This window comes from Rhipicephalus microplus, chromosome X (assembly GCF_043290135.1).
Source record: "Rhipicephalus microplus isolate Deutch F79 chromosome X, USDA_Rmic, whole genome shotgun sequence".
In the NCBI taxonomy this organism is placed as follows: domain Eukaryota; kingdom Metazoa; phylum Arthropoda; class Arachnida; order Ixodida; family Ixodidae; genus Rhipicephalus; species Rhipicephalus microplus.
Genome location: NC_134710.1, coordinates 155,730,626 through 155,757,888, shown reverse-complemented (window position 1 = coordinate 155,757,888; position 27,263 = coordinate 155,730,626). Strand labels below are relative to the sequence as shown.

Sequence of the window (27,263 nt, the reverse complement as noted above, 5' to 3'; positions counted from 1 at the left end):
AATCGGAGCTGCGACTGTGACTCATTTGACGCCCTGGGGGGCTTTCTGGCCACTCCTAAGTCTCATTATTTTTGTACTTGCTTAACAGAGCTTCGATTTAGTAGCGCAAAATCCTAGAAATGAAAAAGCAAACAAAATTTTGAGCTAAATTAATTTCCACAGAGCGCTACTTTTGTGAAGTGGGCCTTCAAATTGTTGGTACGTTAGATATGTGCTCTATTTTATTGAAACGTATTCGTATTTGAAGCCACTTCTTTCGTTTTAAGGATGTTTTTCTCACTCACAAGCTGCTTCATAACAAGCGTATTCTATAGGTTACGTTATTGGTAGCGATATGTGGTGCGTGCAGCTTCATGGTGGGTTCGATTTGTGAGGGAAAATAATAAAAAATGGACAGCTTTTACAAGTGCGCCAGCAACACTATCAGATCCGGAGACGCGTCGTATTGAGGATATCCTGATAAAGTTTGTCCCTTTGAGTTTCTCTTTTATTTATTTGCGCTTAAACAGACCGGCGTTTCCGTTTTTTTGCCCTCATCGAAACGTAGTCACCGGGATTGAACCCTCCACCTTACACACAGCGCCATAACTAGATAGTCACTAAGCTACCGCCGTGGGTTTTCGTGTCATGTCATCTCATGATCATGATCAAAACAAGCTGATTTGAATGTCAAAAGTCGTGCAAGGTAATTCACTACACCCGCTGGTAACCTGCATGTATTCATTCGTTTCGCTCAGTCATCCAATCACTGTGTAAGTGACCGACATTCTTGCTTTTTTTTTTACTGTGAGAATAAAGGACTTGCTCTGACATCAGGCTGACTCAGCACACGCGGACGAGCAATAAACGAACACGTGGACATTTATTAACTGCTTTTACAACGATGAACTGACCAGACAAATGTAACGCATTACTGATGATAAGGAAAATAACCCAAACACAATGCCAAAAAAGCACACACAAGAACATAGCAAACACAAGCAAAATTATGCCTACAAGGTACCCCGAATGAGGCGTCGCCGACTCACCCCGGGAGCCCGTGACACCGAGCCGCGGAATCGTCTCCACGGACCTCACGCGTGACATAACCGTCCACAGCCACGCAAAACCTACAGAAAGAAAGTGTTCTTCCTCATGTGTCCACGTAACCGCGCTTCCGCCTGGTGGCGCTGCTGGTGCCACCGTGCTAAAGTGTCTTGACACCACGCTAAAGTTCCAGTGACTTTACACGGCGCGAGCTCGACACTGCCGAACTACGACTATCGTGTCAGATGCGTATGCGCCATGACGCGAAAACTACTTTACAGGAGGTGATAGCACTTCCAAAATAAATGCTGAATAGATCAATGCATAGTATTCAGTTAATGAAGCAGTATTTTCTCACTATCATTATTAAGCCTATTAGTACTTGTTAGTAACCCAATAGTAATTACCCTGCATTGCATGTTGGTTTCTTTAGGTCTTTTGAAGGTGGCGTTATTCTCATAAGCAGTCTTTTTTTTTCATGGTATCAAGAATTTTAAGCTTCTAGCGTATCGGGCTTCCCTTAGAAGCATCTTTCTTAGCACTTCGTTTCAGCATATTAGCTGGTATGGTGCTTTAACACATTCATGGGTGATTCTCGTGCATCCTGCACATCCGAAATCATTCGTTTTGTTTAACTACAATGACCTCGACGTGACAGTTTTCTTTTTAAACAAAAACAATAACGATAAGCTTCATCCTTGGCAACTTCTTTTTTTTTCTTTGAATTTGTGTGGATGGGATACAACACCGCCGATTCACTCATATTTTATACTTCCGCAATGGGTGAGAACAACAATAGGCCCTATCTGCTGACTGTTGAAGAATTCGTCTGACCAATAAGAGGTTGACCGCTATTACTGCCTCCACTGATCTTTCTGTAAATATCGACATCAGCAGCTTATGCTTCTCTTCTTGGAGGCGCAGGTTTGCGAATGCAGCCTTCGTCCATGATGCTGTTTGAATACTACATAACCTTGTATTTTAGTGTGTTCAGTACTACAAATAATCAATAGCTACTTAACTGATGATACAGGAGTGGGGGATAAACACGTACAATAAAAATACGGGGAATAAGAGAGGGGTTGCAGTAATACATTGCTGTGAAGCCTTGCCTGTGCATACTGACCTATTGTATAACACAAATGCTAGTACGCGTGCTGCTCGTTCTGTACTCGGTTACATACTCATGGCTCGCAAGCGGCCGAGACAAGAATGGCACTTTTTCAGATCCTAGTTTTGCTTATATTTTCTTTTGTTTCTATAGTAAGTGCTTTCTCCTAACACTGATTGTCTAAAAGAAGGTTTCTGAAACTTTAAAATAATTTTATTCAAAGCAGCATGTTGCCCAGAATGAAGAAGTGCTTGTATTTTATCGAAACCACTCGTGCAAAAAGAAGGAAAGGATATCCGAATCCAACCAAAGTTGCGCAATTCATACGGGTTACGATAAAAAAAAATTATCCTACCTTGTTTGCGCACATCAACCCGTCACGCTCTCGAATCTTAAGCTTACCTTTTTCATGCATTACCTCGATTAAAATCGCAGAGCAGGAAGCACCGAGACGATATTTTGTTTCCATCCCATGGTCGTTACCATGGCTTGTTTCCATTCTGGTCGTTTTGTTCGATACGCACAACCGTCGCCTTTCCGTGCGGCGCGCAAACTCGCATAGCACCGACGCGTTCAGGCAGGCACCAAGCCTCGCGGGGCGCTCTGCAAACAGGCGACGAGAAAACGCCGAGGCCCCAAGCGCGCTGCTTTCGGCCTATTTTGTGGCTTGTTTGACCGGCTCCGCCGTATACTCCGCAGAGTGTTTTCGCGCAAATACGTCGTCGCCGGTACGCGCCCTTTTCACGCTTCCTCCGTGTCGTGTATTGCGGCAACTCCGTTGCCCGTCGATGTGTTCTCGAGCTCAAGTTTTGCGTCCTCCGGTGTTTGCTGAAGGAGTTTTCCTCGTCGCCAACTTCTGCTGCCTGGTGTTGGGCTCCTCAGTTTCGACGAAATTACCTTTCTACGACTACACTGCGCTCATTCTCACTCGGAGACGTGGAGTAAATACTGCACGTGTCTCGTGGTTTTGCGTGTGAATTTCTAAATTGTGAAACACAGTACCTATTTATTGTGCTAGGTTTCTCTTTAACAGCGAAGAGTAGCTGTCGTCTGTGAATCGGCAGTCTTACACATCCACTTCGTATCTATCAACTTATGTCTTGCTGGCCTGCTTCGTCTCTTCGATTGCCGACAAATACTTGTCCGAGCTGTCTTTTTGAATATTTATCTTATTGGGAAGTGCATATTGTCGTGAGAGGAAACGACAAAAACGGTCGAGACGCAGCTAATGGTTGTTCACTTTCAGTTCCAGCAGCCATTAACTTCTTCCTTCCCAGACTCGACTGCCACTAGCGCGTAGATTAACCCTCTCGTCACGAGAAAAAAAAAAGTGCTTCAGCTTGATACCGTAGCTCGAAACAAAATTGGAAAATAAGCCGAGAAAGTTAAGAATGACTTGAATTGCAAAAAAGAAAATTAAAGAAACAAGAAAGAGAGACACATTGGGATTGATAGCAGGCGGGACACAGCAAAGTTTGTACCTTGCAGTCGGCGCGAATGCTGTGGTTTCATCCTGGTGACGTGAACCACATTAGAAGAACGTGATGAATGAGAGTGGTGCGATGTCTCCGCCGCCACAACTTCGTAGTTGACTTTGGCAATGCGATGCAGAACGTGGTAGGGTCCGAAATACCGGCACAGCAATTTTTTCTGAGCGGTTGCATTGTCGTATAGGCATCCAAATTCAGACTAGGTCACCCGTCTTGTAGGCCACCACTATGTGATGGATGTTGTACCGGCGAGCATCTTGGTCTTGTCGAGACAAAATGTGTAGTCCCGCAAGATTTCGTGCTGCATCAGCACACTGGACGAAGACGATTGTATCCGGTGAAGTGGTGACGGATGCAGTTGGAATGAGCATTACTTCATTCATCGTGTTCAAATCGCGACCGTAAACGAGTCTGAAAGGTGCAAATCTAGTGGTTTCTTGGAAAGCCGTGTTGTAGGCAAGTATTACGTATGGGAGGACTTCGTCCTAAATCTATTGATTCGAGGCTACGTACAATGAAAGCATATTTGCAATCGTTTTGATGCGGCGCTCGGTCAAACCATTGGTCAGCGGGTGGTATGCTGTTGCTGTTCGGTGTGTGATACCACTCATCCTCAAAATATTACAAGGCAACAGCGCCGTGAAGGCTGTATCGCAATCTGTCAAGACAAAAGCTGGGGCACCATGACAGAGAACGATGTTTTTGACGAAGAAGTTGGCCACGTCGAACGCAGTAGCTCGCTAAACGGCTTGGGTTTCACAAAATCTATTCCAATAGTCGGTGGCGACAACAATCCAGTGGTTGTTAGCTGTAGATTTGAGAAACGGCCAAAGCAAATCCATGCTGACCTGTTTGAAAAGTGTGTGCGGAGGTCTGACAGGCTGGAGGAGATTGGCTGGTTTCATAAGGGGAACTTTGCGGCGTTGGCAAGCAGTACAAGTTTTGACCTACTGCTTCGTGGTTTTTGAGAGTTTCCGCCAATAGTACTTATGTTTATTCTTCGCCAGGGTGCGTGTGAAGCCAAAATGCCCGGAACTACTAGCAGGTAAACTGCTTGCACGAAATGAAAGTTGCGCTTGTAGAGGCCGTTGTCGCGTATAGGCAAAAAAAAGGCAAGTTACGCGCTAAATGACAGGAATGTAGTGGGCGACTTCCTTCAAGGTATTCGATTAGTGGTTGTAGTTCTCGGTCTTGGCGTTGCTGTTGGGCCACATTGGAAGTGGCTAGAGTGAAAAGAAAGAACCCTTTGGAGCGGTCTAGACGGGGGCACGAGAAAGGCAGTCGGCGTCGGCGTTTTTCTGGCCAGACCGGTGCACGATTGTCAAGTCAAATTCCTGCAGCCGAAGGCTGCGTCTTGCAAGACGACCCGAAGGATCTTTGAGATTCCCCAACCAGCAGAGAGAGGGGTGATCACTGACTATACGGAGGGGCCGTTTATACAAGTATGACTAGAACTTTGTAATAGCCCATACGACGGCCAGGCATTCTTTTTAAGCTGTTGTGTAGTTCTTCTCAGCAGAAGACAACGCGAGGCTAGCATAGGCGATAATGAGTTCAATGCCATCTTGAAACTTCACGAGAATGGCTCCGAGGCTAAGGTTGCTAGCATCAGTGTGCACTTTTGTATCTGCGTCTGTGTCAAAGTGATCAAGGATCGGTGGGTTTTGAAGACGTTGCTGAAGCTTACGGAAAGCGTCAGATTGGGCGAAGCGCCAGGTAAAGGCGACGTTGTCCTTGATTAGTTGTTGCAAAGGTCCTGCGATTTTAGAAAAAATTGGCACAAAACGGCGGTAATAGGCAGAAAGGCCTAGAAATTGGCGCACATCTTGCTTCGTCTTCGGCATCGGGAATAAAGAAACTGTCGTGATTTTTTCGGGGTCAGGACGCACACCTTTACTGCTCCCAATATGGCCCAATAATCTTAGCTCCTCGTATCAAAGTGGCACTTTTCCGGCTTCAACGAGAGACCGGAAGTACGAATGGCCTCGAATCCGCTCGATGTGCTCTTCAAAAGTCGTGTAAAAAACTACGTCATCTAAGTACACTAAACATGAATGGCACATCACGTCTGCTAACACTGTGACCTTCATTCGCTGGAACGTAGCTGGAGCGGAACATGACCCAAAAGGGAGGACCTTGAATTTGTGGAGGCCGTCAGGGGTTATGAACGCAGTTTTTTGCCGGTTTCGTTCGTCAACATCAATCTGCCAGTACCCGCTACGAAGATCCATCGAAGAAAAGTAGCGGGTATGTCGCATACGATCTAAATAGTCTTCAATACAGTGAAGGGGATAAAAGTTTGTTTTTTAGTAATAGAGTTCAGTTTGTGGTAATCCACACAGAATCGGAACGAGCCACATTTCTTCTTAACCAGTACAACAGGTTACGCCCATGGACTAATTGAAGGTTGAATGACGTCGTCTATGAGCGATTTGTTTTAATTGAAAACGAAGAGCATCCTTTTCTTTCTGTGATATGCGGTAAGCGTGTTGATGCACCGGTTGGACGGTTGGGTCAGTGATGATTCTGTGTTTGGTTAGCAGAGTCTGCTAGACCTTCGATGCACTAGCGAAACAGTCGCTAAAAATGACAGCAAGCTGAGTAGTCTTTCCCGCTTTTGTTGCTCCAACTGATGACTTACGTTGATGTGGTTCGTAACGGCTACATCACAGCTTTCATCTGCGGAGTGCGTCGTAATCAAAGCGCAGGTGCTTAAATCGTCGAGGGTTTCCCAGTGGGCTATAGGGGTGCACCTCGCCAAACGCTTGTATTCAACAGTGAAGAAGGTCACTAAGATCGTGGTGCATCCATTTTGGAGCTCTACGATACCACGATCTATGGTGGCCTCTCAACCCATTAGTAAGGCGACGTTACTTTGCCTGTGCCTGCTTGTTCCTGTGAGACTCTTCAAGGACGAAGATGCTGCTACAAGGTGGTAATGTTACACAGTCGTCAACAACGCGTAACGCCACCCGTCTACGTTCATCCGCGTCATCCGAATCTGTTTGAACACAGTTAGCGAAGACTACGAACAAATCTCGCAGATTAATGACCGCTCCATACACAATATAACCGGTCTGGAACATTTGGGTAGCACAAGGAAAAATGCTACAAAGGCCAGCGCAAAGATTTCAAGTCTTGCGTTGCACTGGCCTATTGGTGACACAAGGTGTCCTCCAGCAGTGATCAGTTAAGGGTCGTTCCACGTTGTCAATACCTTGCGTAGCTTGGTGGCTAATGCAGTACTCATCACCGAGTAATCAGCTCCTGTATCGACAAATGCGGTTACTGGATGACAGTCAACAGAAATAGTTATAGCAGCAGACGTATTTTTAGCGGTTACGAAAGAAGGAGTCAGCGGTACGTCATTTGGGGTTGGCATCGGAGGATATTTGTCAGCTCGCGTGACAGTGGCCTCACTCCCGCGGAGATCGCCATTCTCAGTTTCCCCGGCGTTAACTTGAGCCACTGACACCAGTGGACTCAAAGGCTGCTCGGACGTGGTTTGGTAATGTGGGCCGACAGGGTGATGGTGACCATGACTGTCGTCGCTGAGGGCCAGGAGGGAGATGACTGCTTTCCATGTACTGCTCCATTTCGTTCGGCCGCTCACCATAGCATGGACAACATGCATCCCGGTGGAATCCGCGCAGGCCAATTCTTCGGTAGTAGCTGTCGTGGTACATACGTCCGGCTTCGCCACAATGATAGCACAAAGATCGATTATCAGGTGCACGCCATACGGTTGAGTTCCGTGGGCCAGGGCAATATTCAGTCTGGAAAGCTGGGTGGTGTATTGGGCTTAGGAAACGTCGAGAAGTCTCAGCAGGTGGATGCGAGAAATGTGCCGTCAACGGTGTATACGGACAGAGCATCCGCGTAGGATAGCTTGGGAGGTTTGGCTCGGGATTTGAGGGGGGGGGAGATCTGCCTTATTTCATTCCGAATGAGGTTGGTTACAGCTGCGACGCTCAGAGATGCCGCTGTATGACACTTCTGAATTTCCTCTCGGACAACCTGCCGTATAAGCTCTGTAAGCGTCTCCCTGTCATAACGCTCAGGCACAAACGATCACGCAGCGGAGTGGGTAGTCTGTCGCTCTTACTGGGATAACCGTTGCCGAAACATACGCTTCATAATTGTCACCTCATGGACGAACTGATACACCATTGTTGGCGGGTTACGCATGAGGGGCGCGAAAATCTGTCCGTTGACGCCGCGCATGAGCAGTGCTAATTTCTTGGCGTCTGGAATTTGCAAATAAGCTATTCGGAACAGTCGTGTCATCTCTTCAACAAACATGGCGACACTCTCGTTCGGCGTTTGATATTCTGCAGACAGTGCCTGCTCATCTATGTCTTTCCGCTCGGGGTTGTTGAAGGCCTCATAAAGTAACCGATGGAACTCCAGCCAGCTGGTGAACAAAGCCTCCTGGTTCTTGTACCACACTGTGGCCGCATCAAGAAGGGAGATGTGAACGTTTTCAACTTACGCCAATTGTCCCAGTCGTTGATGGCAGCCACCCATTCGATGTGGTCCAACCAGTCTTCCACATCCTCACCGGGCTTGCTGTGAAAAAGGTTACGTGTGCGAGCCATGTTGACAAATCACGGTATGGCAGCGGATGGGTCATTGACGTGCTTACTTTGGGTTGCAGTTGTAGAAAACATTTTCCTTGCAGAACTGCCCAGGGGACCGTATAGGGTGGTAGACCTTGAAGGCGACGGCGGCTTTGATGGTGTAGTGGCGTCGGTTGTTGCCGGTCCCAGACCTGCAGGCATAGAACGTCCGAGTACCCAGCACTTCCACCAGTTTCTTGCGAGAAAAACGACAAAAACGGTCATGACGTAGCGAACGGTGGTTTAGTTGATATCATGATGAGTCTCTTGCTTTTCTGGTACACGCTCACAAAGGGGGATCGCCCAAGAAGCGGGCGACAGGATCTTTAAATTAGTTAGCTATGCATTTAAAATCATTAAATGAAATTTCAGAATAAAACAAAAACAAACTTTTAGCCGCAACAGCCAACAACTTTTTTCTTCTCAGCCTCGGCTGCCACTAGTGCGTGACAGTATTCTTATAATTATACTATGATTTTGGTGCATAAAATCTCACAAGCTCTTTTATCGATATAGCCGAGTCTGACAATGTATTTTTTGATCTGAAATAATTCTTCCTAAAAGCGAAGCAAACGCTGGGAAATGAGAAAAATAATATTTGAATAAGCTTCTGGCGTACAGATTCGACGACTCTGTGAATTGATTTTTTTTTGCGTTTGGCTAGTAGTCAGCTACCTAGCTCTGCTAGAGATTACGCAAAGCGTCAAGAAGGCGTTTATTTAAGAACCGGGACTGTTTGTGCTCCTTCAGCAGGAAGAAAGTGGTGACAATGATCACGTGCTGCTTATGGCTTCATGTCTACTTCGTTCGTTACACGCAACCTCACAACGTAGCGAATTAGAGATGTGCACGGGCTGCAATTTCGCCGCCAGGCCCAGGCCCGACGCTTGCGGAGGCTGGCCAACACGGCCCAATGATGTACGGAAGACGGGCCGCCTAGGCCTGGCCCGTTGTGTCATCCCCAAGGCCCGGCCCGGGCTGATCGTTCAACGATGGATTAAACAACATGACAACAGAAAAATGAAAATGTATTTTTAAAGAATAAAAGCGTTCAGTCGTTTACTGTAGCTTGTTTTTTAACTCTTGTTAAAAGTCTCGATCGCCTGAGTGCAAAACCATTCACAGATTATTGAGCAGAAACAAGAGGTTGTTCATGGACTCAGGCTTCAGTCGAATGCGTCGTTCCTGCATTATGTATCCTGCAGCACTGAAGATGCACTAGCTGCTGGCGCTTGTAGCTGGAATCGCCAAGATCTTTATTGCAAGATTAGCCCATTCTTTTTTTCCCTTTCCAAAACTCAAGAAGTTCTGATTCGAAGCACGCGCTTAGTCATTCAGTACGCAAGTACTCGCTACTTCATCCCGGTTATGCACGCTGTCATGAATGTCACACCACTCACTGACTGGTTCCATGAGCTGAAGTTTCGCGGGGCGCTCTGTATACGCGCTGCGTGGTGTTGTGAATTGAAATGCTTCCATCAACCTGTTTGCGTGTGTGCACCTCCTCAAACTCTTCTCGAGAAAACATGCATAGATGCCTGAACTGCGGCCAGGAAAATGTGGTGAATTTATGATACATGCCAATTTCCTTCGGTGCACGAAAAATTCCGTGCGAAAGTAAAGTTTTCACACTTACATTGTTCTTGCTGAAGGTTGATTGGACTTTTTTCAATTTGTTCCACGTGCACTATGACAAGCTGCAGCGTTGGACACCTGTTTGCTTCGTTTGCTTGGGTAGCTTTTTCGAATTGTTCCAGGAAAGTGATCAAATCCCTTGAAATACTCTTGTAATGACTTCTGTGAAGCCAGAATTTCTTGTTTTGAGCATGGCTTCTATATTTTCAAACTAGTGGAACACAGATCTGAGCACCCCAAGTTTTGAGTTCCATCGTCTTGGAACCTCCTGCATTACTCCGCTGGTGAGAGGACTGCCTAATCCACTTTGTTTGAAGAACTTGACGAAATATTTTACGTTGTGCAAGTTCTCATGGATTAAAGTGCCCTCTTCTGCAATGAATCCCTCAGTAAAAGTGTTGCGGAGGACCGTGTTCAGGAAATGGGCGCAACAGTTCAGTCTGTCATAGGGCTGAAAATCACAAATAGTGTTCGCGCCCTGGTCTGTAATAAATATACCCTTTGGCCAAAGCGTCGCTACAGACACCAAGTTTGGTAAACCGACACAGGAGCTCTTTTCGGACGTTCTCGCCGCTTTTCTTCTCGTTTAGGAAGTCGCATGTGAAGAGCGCGTACGAGTGCAGCTTCCATTTGTCGTCAACGTAATGTGTGGTACCGGTCGTGCAAGCAATTTTGCTATAATCATCCACCCCCACGTGTCTGTCATGATAGCATATCGGCTCACGTTTATGGCCGACAAAATTTCAGGCCTCAATTGGCACGGCAAGTTCCTGAACCTTTCTCGCAACTGTCCAACGATGAGGAAGGAGGCTTCCTGCACTTAAAAAAAGTTCATGATGTGCACCAATGTTCATCCGTTCTTCGGCCAGCTTGGCAAAACTGTCTCCACTGGCAGTGTCACAAGGTCGTAAATCCCGTGCGCAAAACTGTGCTATTCAGTGCGACAACCTTTTTTTTACATTTGCTAGAACAAGCCCATTTGTGCGTTTGGAAAACTTCATTATGCTTGCCTTTTCCGGATCACTGATCTACACGGATGAATCTGCAGATGTGAAGTGCTACTTTTTGATGAAGCGTAGATAAGGAAAGACTCGCAAGCCATGCATCGCACATATCCAACAGGTGTGAGTGTTGACTTGTCCACCACGACATCGAACTTGACTCACACGGAACTTTTGGCGTCGGACTTACGCACCAGCTTACAGCGATCCTCTTCCACTGTGGCTCTCAAGTCTTCAGCACTACCTGTCGCTATTGTAGACACCGTACACGCAAGGCACAAGTAGTTGAATATGATGATGAGCTCAGGTTCGATTTACAAAAAATTTCTTGAAGCATGCCCCGCCGTGGTGGTCTAGTGGCTAAGGTACTCGGCTGCTAACCCACACTTCGTGGGATTGAATCCTGTCTGTGGCGTCTGCATTTTCGATGGAGGTGAAAATGCTGTAGGCTCGTGTGCTGAGATTTGGGTGCACGTTAAAGAACCCCAGGTGGTCTAAATTTCAGGAGCTTTTCACTACGGCGTCTCTTATAGTCAAATGGTGGTGTTGGCACGTTAAACCCCGCATATCAATCACCCTTGAAACATTTTGAGCATATTCTAGGTGTGAAAGGAATTTACAGGCAGCCGTGTTATCTTAAAGTTTGAACAGATCTATCAAGTTACGTTTTCTTGCAGGAAGCTACGCAGAACGTGAGTGAACAAAGTAACAAAGTAGCTGCCTCATGTTCACAACGTGGTCACAATACCACCAAAAAAATTTAATACAATTTACATTACTGGAGATAAGTGTCCTCCTCCCCCACTCTTTTATTTTCAATAAGTATACGCTGAAAAACAAAAAAATTATGGAACGTTTGCCAGTTTGTTTTTTTTTTACTTCCAGTACGAATCTGTGCTGTTTCCTTTGCCCTTAGTGTTAAATGCCGTGAATTTCAGCAAATAATTCATATATTCCATACACAAGAAAAGTGACAAAACAAATATAGTTTTCACAAAAAGCCTACTTCTACCCTCAAGAGAAAGATTACAGATAAACAAGGACAATTGCGGCGCACCCTCTGCATGTTTGGCTCGATTCGGCCTTTTGACCAAGCCCGAGCCCTGTCCAATATTTGAACAAGTAATCTCGAGCCCGGTTCGGGCAGGAGGTGAATAGACGTCGGGCTACCCGAAGTCCGTGCACACCTCTAAACTCCGCCCTCCACCACCCCCTCCCGTCTCCAAATTTCCCCGCCTGATTAATTTCTAAAAAAACGCGTACTCATACCTCCGCAAGGGCAGTCACAGCAAAACACAGGTATTCACAACTTCTGATCCTTTAAGTGTGAAGCCGAGCACACAATTTCATGGAGAGGTAAGTTTATTACCTGCGTGCTTGTAGTGTGAGAGCTTCTACACGTAATTAGGAGCAGTTCGGGAACAAAACTAGCTTAAAGCCCTGTGATACTTTATATCGTCGAGACTGGTACGCTTTTATACTTTTGATTTTGCTATGTTCTGCTACAAAAGAAAAATTAGGTACGCAAGTGTAACCAAGTAACTGTTTATAAAGCGGGGAACTTGAGATCCGATCTGAAATTATCTGACATCTAATCTATATAGGAAGACTTTCACTGATTTTACACTGAACAGAATCAAAACTTTGTATGTCGATTTACTCTGTAACTAAGTATAAAAGGAGATTATCCAAATTTTGTGGGGGGGGGGGGGGGGGGCTGGAGGCTAACGGCAACTGGAGGGGTCACTCTCTATGCAATTGCATTAAAACAGCACGTGTAAGCATGCGTGTTTTTTTTTTCCTTTTTTATGGTTTCCATCGGACTACGAGTAAAACAATTGCATTTGATTTGTTGCTTGTTTGCTAGCTAGTTTGCGTCTTTTTCTGGACGCTTGCCTTCTTCCTCGGGCAGAACAGCTGTCCTACCTAGGGGATTTAAAGTGACTTCGGTTTCTAGCGAACATTTACATGACTGACAAGAATAGTTTACTGTAACGTGTAAACCATTGCGGGTGCATCAATATTAAGACTTACAACTAACCCTCCTTAGAGTCTCTTCACCAATTTGACTATTTTCTTGCTTCTTTTTTTATGTAATCAGCAAAAGATGCAACGTGAAGCATTGCATTGATACTCACAGCGTACGACTTGAAGACTGTGATGTACTCTTGCTCAGTTGATACTTTATACAGCATAGCAGGGAACTGCTGTTGGCAAAAACTCCTTCGGAGTCTCCTCTATTTTTTGTTGTCATACGAAGATTAATTTCATGGATTTTTCAAGGCTTCAATATTTCAACTCGTAATTGCCTGTAAAGCGTGTTTTGTCTGTTAAGCTTATGAGTACAAAGAAAAAGCAAACTTGCCAAGCTGTTACCATCTGAGTTGTCAAGCAAACTTCTCCCGCGTTCATAGCGTACGGCTTGTAGAATGTGAGCTAACGTTATTCTATTTGTAAATTATACGGAACAGTGTGGTGATGTAGATGATAATTATTGTTTGGATTTTCCCGCAAGTTTATGATAATAAAAGTATTCATTCAACAATTCTTCCCGAGCTTTCTTTGTAGTTGCCTGTAAAGCTTGGTTTTTACTCAGCTTCTATCTACGCAGAAGAAGCGAAATTTGCATGGTCACAACCACGCCAAACGACGAGCTAAATTAAGTGACAAACAAAATAGTGAAATGATGCTTACGCTCAGCTGTTTAGTAGTATTTACGCCATAAAACCGCTATATCTCGGTCAACGCGCTTCTAAAAGAGCTGTACTGCTCTTTGTATCCTATGTTACTCCTTGTTTGTTTCGTAGTATTTAGGTAGAATCGTGTAACATTAGTAATGTCGACAAACTGTACTAGTAGTGACATCAAGATAAAGGATACCTTTATCTTGATTCATTACCTTTATTCCGTAATGAAGGTACAATTCCCACCCAGTCTAAATGACGCCACCTTGCCCTGTCATGATGCTCGCGACTTCTTGCGTACATTATGAGGTAAACACAGTACTTACTGTAGCACGACTAGTCTATGAATAACCGTTTGCGTGTTTAGAGCATTGCGTATGTAGCTACAATTTCAAGCACTGAAACATATATAGGTGCTCCATTAGAAACATGGACACGAAAATATAGTCACTTTTCCCATGGTTGCGGCACTTTATTGCAGTATTAACTGTAATGAATCCCTTGAAGGGGCCGTGTTGCATTGGCCGACTGTCTCAGTGCTGGCGATGACGATGAATAGCCAAGGCGTTATTCGCTTTCTGCACTTACTGGTAGCACTGACACTTTTGGTGGTATTTTGATGGCTGTTCACTGGTCTGAATAGGGGTTTCAGTTTGTATTATAAGCACGAGGTGTGCAGGAGTTCTCACCGGATACACTATTTTTTTTTGGGTAATCGTCACTTTCGCCGCTGACAGTATATTCTTCTTGCCTAGGTGTCAGCTAGCGATTATCAACCAAAACTCCACACGTGCTTGTTTTCTCGAAAGCCGAACATCGAGTAATGCACGCACAAATCTACGCTGTGACAAATTCTACTAAAAACGTCATGAGAATTGTGTGAATTAAATCAGACATTTATGTTCAATGCGCAATGAAGGACTACCTCACAAAGCAAATCAGAGATGAAGAAACAAAGAGGGTGGAGCTTTTCACATTAACGTGACGTGGACCGTCGGCTCTGGCCCATAGCAGAAGGCAGAAAAGCATTACTGTAAACGGAGTCGCAGAGGGAGAATAGTTTGCAGTGATGCTCTTGTGGGAATGTTAAGATCTGCTCACTTTCTCGTAAGTGTTCTATTGATGAGCTGATCTGAAAAATTAGTTTAAAAATACTGCCCAGTTTGCAGTAATTTGCACATGACTGGGTAACAGCAGAGCTACTGGGCACCTAATTGCCCCATACTTGGCTGTGATTTTACCCTCTCAACTGTATTTTTCTGAGCCCTTGCTCTATTGTAATACACACGGCCATGTTTGCTCTCCTTTGTTTTCTTTTTTTTTTAGCCTGTGTCAACCTCTTTCTCTCCATCTATTCGTCCGTCTTTCTTTTTCTATTTTTCTTCCATGGACTTCTCTTTTTTTCCTTCTTTTTTTCTGTGTGTCTTCCACTCTTTATTTCTGTAGTCGTTCCCTCACTTTCCATCTCTCTCATTCTTCGACCATATATGATCTGCTGTAATACTCCTATAGCGCCTATGTAGCCCAGTGATTGGGAACATCCCACTATTTACCGCAATGGTTCACTAAAAATTAATAACAACGGCCAACGCGGAGTAAAGCTTGCACATTTCAGCTTCTCTGGTTAACAATCTGTAATCAATGCTTTGGTGGTAATCGAGCACGTCCCGTTCATGATGATGATATTTTGCTAACTATAGCACACGGCGCTCCTGTTGTATTGTGCCTCGGGGATAGCGCCTTATTACTTTCCACATAAAATCAAAATTTGCGATATTGTTGTACAAGCATTTAATGTTTGTAGTTTTAATGCGTAAGCTTTCTTAGGTGCTCTTCCAGAAAACCTGTTCGTCTGTCTGTAACGCCTTACACGATGCAATTCCCCCCAAAAATATCTTCAGAAATTTCATCGGGCTTGCCTTAAAATGCATCGTGCTATTCGCTGGTAACGTTCCACTTTATTCATGTAGCCCATCGTGTAACGGAGAGACAGACACATATTTCTGTGCTGAATTGCCTGAAAATTCTTGCGTAATATTGGAGCAAATAAGACACAACAAAAATGTTGCCAGAGGCGAGTTTCAAACCTAAAGCCACCCGCTCAAAGCCAGGTATCTTACCCACTATAAGGCTAACCATTCATGCCCTTAGAAGTTCAAGATATCTCGACCACTAGTTTAGGAGATGCCTGTTCCTGTGACGGCAAGGGTTTCTTTTTTTTCTGTAGTGATGCGCAGCGGCGAAGTGTGCTCACAGTGTGATGATCCCGCACCTATTACGTGAGAGCCGCTCAGGACTGAACAGTCGCGGCATGACAACAGTTCAGGACTTAGGAGGGCGACGGGACTGGGCACTACGTGGTAAACGCTGACAGATGCACAGTGAAGTTTGCTCATGAATACTGCCACTTGCTGATCACTATTTATACGTTGTGTAGTTTTATCAAGGAAAAACAAAACAGAACCGCAAAAACCTATAATTTGACCGAGATGAGCAAGAGACGCAACGCTTGCGCATACTTAGGGGGTTTGTGCAAGCATTTGTTTTGCTTAGACAACGCGAGAGAAGCTGAAGCTCTGAGGGCTTACATGATACGTGACATCTCTAAACTCATGAGCTGGAGGTCGTCGAGCTTATGCGTCTTTTGTAAGACAAAACAATGTGGAGGTTGTTGTTCGGACGAACACGCAAATCTGACCGTGCAGTGTGGAGCGATGTCACTTCATGTCTTGCAATTTCCACTTGTTTCCTTTTGCGGTAGTATAAATATGTGCCCTTTCAAAGATTAATATTATATGGGTAACCGCTCGAAAACTTGGCGATTTTCAATTTTCGCTCTACTACTTGTGCTATCAAGCTGTCATGGTTGACAATTATATATGTATGTATTATAGGTCGTGTCACTCACGGAATTTCCGTGGCGGCTTCCTAGGCTTTCTTATAATACTTCCGTCGAAATTAGCAGCCCTCTACTTTTGAAAAATAACGTGAACTTTATACCCTCTCACTTGCTTGAACGCTTTGTATTTCGACGTTTATGAGTGCTTGTAATGCATCGGGCTTACGAGTTTTCCAACCATGTGAAGGTAATTTCGGAGGCTATTAACAGGACCCTTTTATCTAAAGCAAGTAAAGTGAAAACATCATGCTTATTTAAATCTTAGTGATTGTCATGCAAAACGTAAACGTAAGCCCGAGGACATATCAACTCCGAGTATTTTTCGAGTAACTGTCGCAGTCAAAAGCAATGAAGAAAAAACTTGGTGTTTGAGGTGCGAAGAAATTCGGATGAATCCGAATGAAGTAAAGTAGCTGCGAAAATTACCAGGAGGTTACCGCTGACTTTTCTAGACTACCAGTTTTTTCTTTGCAGCTAAAAGACCCATCATACCACTATATTGTTTACTTTTTGCGCTTCTTTATAATAGAAGCCATTGTAGGGCACTGTTGGAAAACAGTCCAACACGCCTCGTATATCCAAGAAACGGCCAATGTTCTGTTTAAAGTCTTGAACTCCTGCTTTCACACTTGTGGGAACGTAAGGCCCATGACTCTATCTGAGTTTGTCGTGAGAGAATCCGCAATCTCTGGGAGAAAAGTTCGAGCAGAAGTGCAGCAGTCGCAGTAGCCGAGTGTTTTTTATTCCTTCTTCCCAGCGTCGGCTGCTGTTGCGCACGCACATAGCGACTGACATTCAGCATTGTGGTGCTTTTTGAGATTGCGAATGAGAATATATGAGCATGCATGTGTGCCGCATGTATAAGGGAGCACGTAGAATATTTCCATGTGAAAAGGAAAGCTGCCTCTCGAATGGCCTTTTTTTTTTTGCTCTATATTCCTGATTTCATTTTTCCACCGTTTGATATACTCCGTACTTGGGCTATAAAGACAGCTTTATTTGCCAGAGTCCAAATCTTAGTGCTAGAATGATAACTGTGCTTGAAATATAATGCAGAGAGATGCAAAAGTACCGAGTCAGCCGAAGCACTTACTATTAAAGGTTTCCGAACTTTTGATGTGTCGGCTTTGAGCGCATAATGACTAGGCTTCTGGCCTGGAGAAAGTGCACCATTGGTTCAGTCTGGTTTCGTCCACCATAATGCCTCGCCCCCCCCCCCTTTTTTTCTTTAAGGGTAACCAGGCGACGCTAGGGACTATTCGTAAAACGAGAAGCGCGCCCCGCCGTGGTGGCCTAGTGGCTAAAGTACTCCGCTGCTGACCCGCAGGTTGCGGGATCACATCCCGGCTGCAGCGGCTGCATTTTCTATGCAATAAAAAATGCTGTAGGTCTGTGTGTTCAGATTTTGGGGCGCGTTAAATAACCCCAAGTGGTTGAAACTTCCAGAGCTCTCCACTATATACGGCGTCTTTTATAATCATATGGTGGTTTTCGGACATTAAACCACACATATCAATCGAATCAAAACGAGAAGCGAAGGATGCATTAAGTGAAAACTGCGCACTTTCTCTGGTGCTACTTTTTGTGGATGACGATAGTGACACGTGTAATTACATAATATTTCACTGTGGCCGCGTCTCACTGCGTGAAACATTTATTTGCGTTGTCACTCGGCGCAGGTCACTCTTCAACTTTCTGGAGGGTTTACGAATTTTAAAATCAGATTGTTAATACGACACGACTTTTCTTATAGAGCTTCCGCGAGCATCAGCAATAATCCTAGAGTTTACGATGTCTGATTTATATTATTTCCGATGCGTTTCACTTAGGGTATAGATTTGATTATCTTCGACCAACGATGGTGCTCACCGCCATCATTTCACTGTGAGCGTTTTGCTTTATGGGCACAGGTTCGCCCAATAAAGCGTTCAATCTTATCAATTAGACAGCTCCGTTCTTCATCGTCACAGTAATGTGACTAAAGTATCCAAGGTACACTTTTTTCTTTCTCCCGCAGGAACAGCTGCTGCTGAGTGTAATTCCTGCCTACATCACAGCCGAGGTGAAGCGTAGCATTATGCTGAAAATGGCCGATGCTTGTCAAACGTCCACGAAGAGGAGCTGCCAGCGATTCCACGAACTGTACGTTCAGCGCCATAACAACGTCAGGTGCGTGCCATGCATTTCCACTAAGACCGTAGAGTCTTACGTTGCACGTCTGGGCGGCATAATATGCCTCAGTAAAACCTACCTGTTTACGTTAATAGCCAATAAATATCCGTAACTGAACTTCATGAAGCTTCGTGAAGCCTGTCAAATAACAATTTTAGTCACCTGTTATTTAGATAGGACGAAGGGGCAGCGAATGCTGTATTAGTTGAGTTCAAATCGTACTAGTTATTTTTCGTGCATTTATTATAGGAAAAAAGCATAATCTGTCATTAAGTAATAATTTTCTTCTTAGCATTCACCTGACAGCTGCTAAATTTACTTAATCTTGCCTTTTTAGAAGCGTAAGCAACATACTTTATTGACACGAAGCTGCGAATAAAGGATTACGAACATATCAAGAAACGTTACAGCAACGTTCAACGTAAATTTCCCTGCTAACAACTATCGCTTTCTCGTTCGTACAATAAAAGAGAACAAACAATGGCAAAATTTTCGCTTTGTAGACAATCTTTGATACGCATCTTCACGTAATCGTCTGAACAGTAGAGAGGGGCTGGGGTGAAATCGCAGGCCCCTGCCTTCTACCCTAACGGCCCTAGAAGAACTTTCGGTACGACTTCGGCGGGCTGGGGATCTTATGCTGCGACGCGCTCGTGTGCACGACTTCGTAGAGCTTGCGCAGCAGGGGACACGGCTTGCCCAGGACGCCCGCAAAGTCGTCCATGTCAGCATCCCAGACGGCCAGACCCAAGCATATGGAGGTCACGATGGCCTTGTCGGCCACGCTTTGCTCGTCCTCGTACGCGACCCATTGGAGATCCTTCCTGGCGAACGGGCAGTGGCCATAGTGATGGTAGGAGCGCTTCCAGCCCTCGTTGCGGAGCTTGTCCTGCACCTCGACGTAGCTCAGCAGCCCAGACTCGTTGGTGCGTTCGCCAGGCACACCGGGCCCCGCGGCCGCGGCGCCCACACGGTGCAGGCTTCTGTGGCGCAGGGTGAACGAGACGCCCGCGAAGGACACGCTGAGGACTGTTTTGCGGAAGTCGTCTGTCTCGAGCCTTAGGTCGTCGAGCACGCGCATTAGGCCGTACTGACCTTGGTGCGACGTGCGAAGCAGAGTGCGCACGGGCGTCGCGCACGTCACCAATGGAAAGTGGCGCGGGTCGAGCGACCGGTGCCCGTCCACCAGCACCACGTCCAGGTTTTCGTAGACGGACTGTACGTGGTACGACTCACGCCTCAACCGTGTGTTCATGGGAAGCACTGCCGACAGGAGAAGGCCGTCGCTTATGTAGGAATTGTGCAGATCAGCCAGCAGCACGGTGAAATTGATACGGTGCTCGTGTTTCGGGTACTTCCAGTAGATGAGCAGCCCTTGAAATTCGTTGCGACGAAGCCACTCCGCCGAGTTACGCGCGAACGTCACTCGCGTACGCCTTTCCTTGACAAGTGCGACGAACCTAGGCCCGTCCTCGACGCTGCCTCCAAGACACGCCCATAAAGTCACCTCTGGATTCGAGCGCTTCAGTCCCACGAATCTGTATCGAGGGAAGAAGAGTGCTTAGCAATCAATTACAATCCACCCATCTGTCAGTATACTAGCTGCATGTGTAATGATTCATTTTAAAGGGTCAGTCAACAGGCCCCAACTTTTTACATGCCCTAAACAAGCTCGCGCATCTTTCCTACGCTTGAAAAACTTCTTTTTATGCTCAGTGACGTCAACTCGGTGATCGGCGACGTGACGCAGCACGCAGCTCGTCGATTAGTCGAAACCAGGTCTCAACAGCGTCACTGATCGCCGAGTTGACGTCACTGAGCCTGTAAGCAAGTTTGTCAAGTGTAAGAAGGATTCGCGAGCTTGTTTGGGGAATGTAAAAAGAAGTCGGAGCCTGTTAACTGGCCAGTTAGTATGAGGTAACCATTATCGGCGCGTTGTGTGTAGCACAATTAATGCGGCTGATGCAGAGCGCGGAGCCAGTTCTCGACCCGTCAACTAATGAAGCTGATCGGTTCCGCAAGGCAAACGCGGGAGACCTGCGGATGTGGAATAAAGGAAACTCTTCGTTCACACGGTTAACAAGTGGAGCCGTCAATGTCGCCCCCGTTTGGGACTAGAAGGGGAAGGCTTACTCGGAAGTGTGTCTGGCAAGAAGCAGGCCAGGTGCCGTCGTCTGAGTTTAAGTCATTTCTGGCATGCACGTGTGTTGAGAATGCCGTGGGGGCCTGACCACTGGGCTGACAATGATTGCGTCACTGAGACGAGTATATCCTCTCCCGCTATACGTTATTACCAAGTGTTGTTAAGATGGCGGGGCGCCTCGCTGTCGCATGCACACTTGTAAAGCGCACAGAGCCCAAAGATGTACTCACCGCTATTAAGGAGGTTTCTACGAAGCAACATTTATTGAGAGAACTAACGGAACTCAAGCGTGAGACTGGATACCAACGGAGGTCGGCCTGGTATGGGAGAGAGTGTTGCCCGTGGATAACCTATACCCTTTCGTGTTGTACTTCATAACGTGATATTTACCGATGCAGTGCCTGGTACTATAAAAGTGTTTTCGCGATTGGTTGTGGTGATGCAAGCTCAACGTGTGATTGGCTTGTGGGGAGACCCTTTGTTCAACCGAGGGTTGAAAAAAGGTTGCTTGAATGTGAAATAGAGAGCGGAAGTTCGGGCTTGGACTCGCGCAGACGCCTGAGGCTATAGTAAAGCGTCTCTTCACCGTACTACGGCTCTTTCTTCGCGCTGACATCGTGCACTCGAGTCATCGAGGGGACCCATTGCGAACCTCAAACATCCTCCCTCCTTATCTAGTGTAGAAGCTACTCGAGGAGGAGTAAATTAACTGGGGCCCTTTAATAAACACATTTGTAGGGACTTAGAGCCACTGTTACGAATTTTCACGAGTGTTCTTGGTGAATGGTGCATGAAAACATTGACTAACCTTGTCCTGCCTGCTATTCACCCGTTTCTCTGCAGGACACGCTAGCTTTAGCAGACAGTTCAATCGATGATGCACTTGCGAGTAAAGAAGAGAGAGGAACATTTCGAGGGGGGTAAAGCAAACAAGCAAGCGGACCTATATTGAAGCCCGTCGATATTACTGGCCTACAGGTGAAGGGATTTTAACTGTAGCGCAAGGAATTAATACAGAAGAAATTACGATTCATCATCATCATCATCATCATCATCATCATCATCATCATCAGCCTGACTACGTCCACTGCAGGACAAGGCCTCTCCCATCTTCCGCCAGTTAACTCGGTCCTGTGCTTTCTGCTGACACTTTATACCCGCAAAATTCTTAATCTCTTCTGCCCAGCAAACCTTTTGTCTCCCCCTAACCCACTTGCCTTCTCTGGGAATCCAGTTAGTTACCCTTATTGACCAGCGTTTATCCTGTCTACGCACTACAAGCCCAGCCCATGTCGATTTCCCCTTCTTGATTTCAACTATAATATCCTTAACACCCGTTTGTCCCCTAATCCACTCTGCTCTCTTCTTGTCTCTTAAGGTTACACCTACCATTTTCCATTCCATTGCTCGCTGCGTCGTCCTCAATTTAGGCTGAACCCTCTTTGTAGGCCTCCAGGTTTCTGTTCCGTAGCTAAGCACCGGCAAGACACAGCTGTTATATACCTTCCTCTTGAGGGATAGTGGCAATCTACCTGTCATAATTTGAGAGTGCTTGCCAAATGTGCTCCACCCCATTCTTATTCTTCTAGTTATTTCAATCTCGTGGTTTGGCTCTACGAATATTACCTGCCCTAAGTAGACATGGTCTTTTACAACTTGAAGTGCACTGTTACCTATCTCGAAGCGCTGCTCTCTTCTAGGTTGTTGTACATTACTTTCGTTTTCTGCAGATTAGTTTTAACACCCACCTTTCTGCTCTCTTTGTTCAACTCCGTAATCATGAGTTGCAATTCGTTCCCTGAGTTACTCAGCAATGCAATGTCATGGGCGAAGCGCAGGATACTAAGGTGCTATTTATTAACTCTTATCCCTAACTGTTCCCACTCTAGGTCTCTGAAAACCTCCTGTAAGCACGCGGTAAATAGCATTGGGGAGATTGTATCTTCCTACCTTACACCCTTCTTCATTGATATTCTGTTGCTTTCTTTGTGAAGCACTATGGTAGCAGTTGTTCCCCTGTATATTTCTTCCAGGATGTTTATATATGTTTCATCGACTCCCTGATTCAACGGTGTCTGCATGACTGCTAATATTTCTACTGAATCAAACGCCTTCTCATAGTCTAGAAACGCTATGTATAGTGGTTGGCTATATTCTGAGCCTTTATTTATTACCTGATTGATAGTATGAATGTGTTCGATTGTTGAGTAGCCTATTCCAAACCCTGCTTTTTTCGTTTGTTAAATAAATTTTATAGTTTTCTTAACTCTGTTAGCAAATACCTTTGTAAATAGCTTGTATACTACGGAGAGCAAGCTGATTGGCCTGTACTTCTTCAAGTCTTTGTCATCTCATTTATGTATTAAGATGATTTTAGCATTCTTCCAAGACTCTGGTACTCTTCCCGTCTGGAGACACCTCGTAAACAGGGTGGCTAGCTTTTCTAACACACTCTGTCCTCCATCTTTCAGCAGATCTGATGTTACCTGATCTTCACCAGCAGCTTTACTTCTTTGCATGCTTTCCAAGGCTTTTCTGACTTCTTCTTTCATTACTGGTGGGGTGTCATCTGGGTTACTGCTAGATCTTATAGTATTAAGGTCATGGTTGTCCCGGCTACTGTACAGATCTCTGTAAAACTCCTCTGGTATTTTAACTATCCTATTCATATTGGTAGTTATTTTGCCTGTTTTGTCCCTTAGTGCATACATCCAATTTTTGCCTATCTCAAGTTTTCTCTACACTGCTTTGACGCTTCCTCCGTTTTTCAGAGCGTGTTCACTTATCTACATGTTATACCTTCTTACATCGGATAGTTTACGCTTATTAATAAACTTCGAAAGCTCTGCCAGTTCTATTTTGTTTGTTGTATTTGAGACTTTCATGCTTTGACGCTTCCTAATTAGATTCTTTGTTTCCTGGGAAAGCTTGCCAGTGTCCTGTCTAACTACCGTGCCTCCAAGTTCCACTGCACACTCCGTAATGATACTTGTCAGATTTTCATTCATTGTATCTACGCGATGGTTAGTTTCCTCAATAAGAACGGAGTACCTGTTCTGAAGCGAGACTCTGAATTCCTGTACTTTTCCTCTCAGCGCTAGCTCATTGACTGGCTTCTTGCGTATCAGTTTCTGTCGTTCCTTCTTCCAGTCTAGGCGAATTCGAGACCGTACCGTTTTATGGTCGTTGCATCGCTTGCCAACCACTTCCACATCCTGCACGGTGCCTCGGTGTGCACTCATTATAGAGTCTATTTTGTCCTTGTTTTCGCCATTAGGGCTCCTCTATGTCCACTTACGGTTTCCTCGTTTTCAGGCGCAGGTATTCAAAATTCGTACATTATTGCGTTCTGCGAATTCTACTAGTAGCTCTCCTCTGGCATTTCTAGTACCGATGCCATGATCTCCTACTGCTTGGTCTCCAGCCTGCTTCTTTTCTACCTCTGCATTAAAATCTCCCATAAGTATAGTATACTTTGTTTTTACCTTGCTCATTGCCACTTCCACGTCTTCATAGAAGGTTTCAACTGAAGCGTCATCATGGCTGAATGTAGGCGCTAAGCCTGTACTACCTTCATCTTTTATCTCTCATTTAGTTTAATTACGATACCTACCACCCTTTCATTTATGCTATAGTATTTCTCTGTGTTGCCAGCTATGGTCCTGTGAATTGGGAAACCCACTCCCAGTTCTTTTCTGTCATCGAAGCCCCGATAGCAAAGGATGTGCCCATTGTGTAGCACCGTAATGGCTTCATCTGTCCTCCTAACCTCACTGAGGCCTATTATATCCAATTGAACCCCCTCTAGCCCCTCGAATAGTACAGCTATACTTGCCTCGCTAGATAAGGTTCTAGCGTTAAACGTTGCCAAGTTCAGTTTCAAATAGCGCCCTGTTCAGATGCAGAGGTTCTCAGCACCCTCTGCTGCATTGCAGATCTGACCGCCGCCATGGTTAGTTGCTTCGCAGCTGCTGGGGACTGAGGGCCGTGAGTTAATTGACGTATGCAATTTAGGAGTTAGTGGCGAGATAATGCACCAGGGTGGCCAATCCTTCTCTGGCGAGGGAGTGTGTTTACCGGTGGTGGTCACCGGTTAGGCCACTCCCCAGGCCTATTAGTGCAGTTCCACCACCACGCGGATTTTTTTTTATCTGGTCGGGAACTGCGCGGCACTAGGATTCGAACTACAGACCTTTCGCATGCGAGGCGGATTCTCTAACCACTACGCCATCGCCGCTTATTGGTTCTACGGTAGTGGGCTGCAAACTGGAAAATATATTAGTGTGCCATCAGGGGCGGTCTACTGAAAAGTGCTCTCTTGTTTCATTACTATGCGTCCATAGAAGTATGGGGACTTTACAGGGATGGGCTGTCCCACAATACAGCATGATGTGTCCTTGCACATAACGGCATCTGAATCCCACCATACACTAAGCACACACACACACACACACACACACACACACACACACACACACACACACACACACACACACAAACACACACACACATAGAGTAAGGCTCTTGTGATTTTTGCATGTGAACTCTACGTCGAGGTGGAAATACTATGCTGGAGTTAGCATGACACCGCCTCGATAACCGACAGAAACCTGCCAACTAGCTTGCCAATTACAGACTTGAGGGCAAGTGTCTATATTACAAAGTTGCAGTGAATGCCATATCTATTTTTTAGAAACTGAAGAATCTGCACTTAGTTCGAGACACTCATCATCGAACCTCACGGGCAAAATAAAGCCGATCGCTCAAGGCGCGCACAAAGCGCAATCATTCTGGGTCAGACCGGAACTATACGTAACATGGAAGTGACAAAACATTTATTTGAATGACAGTGCGATGCGGCTGCATGTTTTTCGGAAAAGCTGCAAGTCATCTCAACTGTGCCCGCACATTGCCTTATTCCACGCGTAGTGTTTCGTGCTTATCTCATTTTGTCGAAATGTGCTCAGGAAAACCGGAATAGTAACCTGTTATTTGTATGAAAGCATACAACACTGGGACAGCCACTGCGGCGCCTCTTCTTGCACACAGCCAAAACAGTTTTTCGGACCTCGTTATTCATGAAAGACACAGATACGCCCCATCCATCGCATGCAAACGTTAAGCTATCTGCTACCGTGTTTCAAAATGGTTGCAAATTTTTCTGACCAGATTCTGCTTTGGCATGCCTTCATTCAAATTGTGTCATTTCCCTGTCATGTTTCATGCCTGTGTTCCACTGCGTCTGGCGCTTGCCGGGCGCGATCAGCTCAAATTCCGCCCGCCAAGCCCGATGATAAACATTTCAAACCACATGCAACTTCTGTGATTTTCAATACGTAGATATGCTATAAATTAGCACACAATACCACCCTGCAATACAAACACTCGCCCTCAAGTCAATAATTAAAAAAGGTAATCAACAAGTTTCGCCAATTAGTCCACCAACAGTGTGACGCCAATTTGGGCGAAGTATTTCCACAAGATGACAGGAGCCTTACTGTCATGAAATTTTATCACATGCACACAGACATACATTTATATATGATGCAGATTTTCTTTTCATTTTAGAACATTGTGTTTCAGAACACTTGTGAGAAGTAGCATATTTGCCTAAAGATCAGACTGTGAAGATAAATATTACTAGGTATGTCCTTGAAAAACATGAAGTGAAAGAGATGGCTGTGTTTAAGTGACTAACTTTTGGCTTCAGCATCATAGCATGTCTTGCCGTTGCTGCCTTTCACACTGATCTTTTTCGGTTTCTGTAGTGAAGAGAGAACATCAACCCGGTCATTGATTGAAATTCAATTTATCCACTGATAATTGTGTGCGCCTGCGTTTATGCTACGTTTTTTTACACTATATTTCAGAATGGTCAACTTATATCGAATTGCACGATGGCCTGTTATATTTAAGCACTCGTGGAGAATTTTTTTATATTTCTTTACTGCAGCTGTCTTCGGGATCATATAGTTGTCCAGTTTGAGGATGCTAATCCGTTTTCCCTCTACCTCTTGTATTTATTTCTCAATACTATACTTTTGATTTGCATACCGAGCTTAAATAATTTTATTTCGCTAGTTTTTAGATTGTGTGATGTGTTTCAGAGGCGCACATGTCAATGTTACTTTAGCTGAAAACTGCGACAGTGTGTTTCCATTCGCATTCGTAATAACTGTTGGGTTTCATCGTCCCAAAACCAAGATATCATTATGAGACACTATATTGAAAGCTCTGTAAATTTAGATCAGGGAGGGTTTTTTTAACGTGTACCTAAATCTAAGCCAATGGGCCCCTACCATTAGGCCCCCATCGAAATACGCCCGCAACAACCAGGATTCAATTCTGCGAGCAACAGATTAGTAGTCAAGCATCAAAACTAGTAGACTATCGCGTGGGCTTTCTTCGTTTTCGTTTAGTTCTTCAGTACATTATTCCATGTTCCCAATGAATCTGTCGAAACAAACGTACCTTGCTAAGAAT

The 27,263-nt window shown here is 45.2% G+C and overlaps 2 protein-coding genes across 2 annotated transcripts in view; one reads left to right on the top strand and one right to left on the bottom strand.

Moving 5' to 3' along the window:
* Positions 1-27,263, top strand: part of LOC142775123 (uncharacterized) — a 789,190-nt gene that overhangs the window by 610,412 nt on the left and 151,515 nt on the right. Inside the window, exon 11 of the mRNA XM_075876470.1 lies at positions 18,483-18,634. Coding sequence (XP_075732585.1) covers positions 18,483-18,634 — 152 coding nt within the window. The remainder of the gene's footprint in view (positions 1-18,482; positions 18,635-27,263) is intronic.
* The window catches only part of LOC142775839 (endochitinase-like), a 42,384-nt gene continuing 33,876 nt past the window's right edge, over positions 18,756-27,263 (bottom strand). The window contains exon 2 of the mRNA XM_075878060.1: positions 18,756-20,175. Within this exon, the coding sequence (XP_075734175.1) occupies positions 19,233-20,175 (943 nt within the window). The 3' untranslated portion in view covers positions 18,756-19,232. The remainder of the gene's footprint in view (positions 20,176-27,263) is intronic.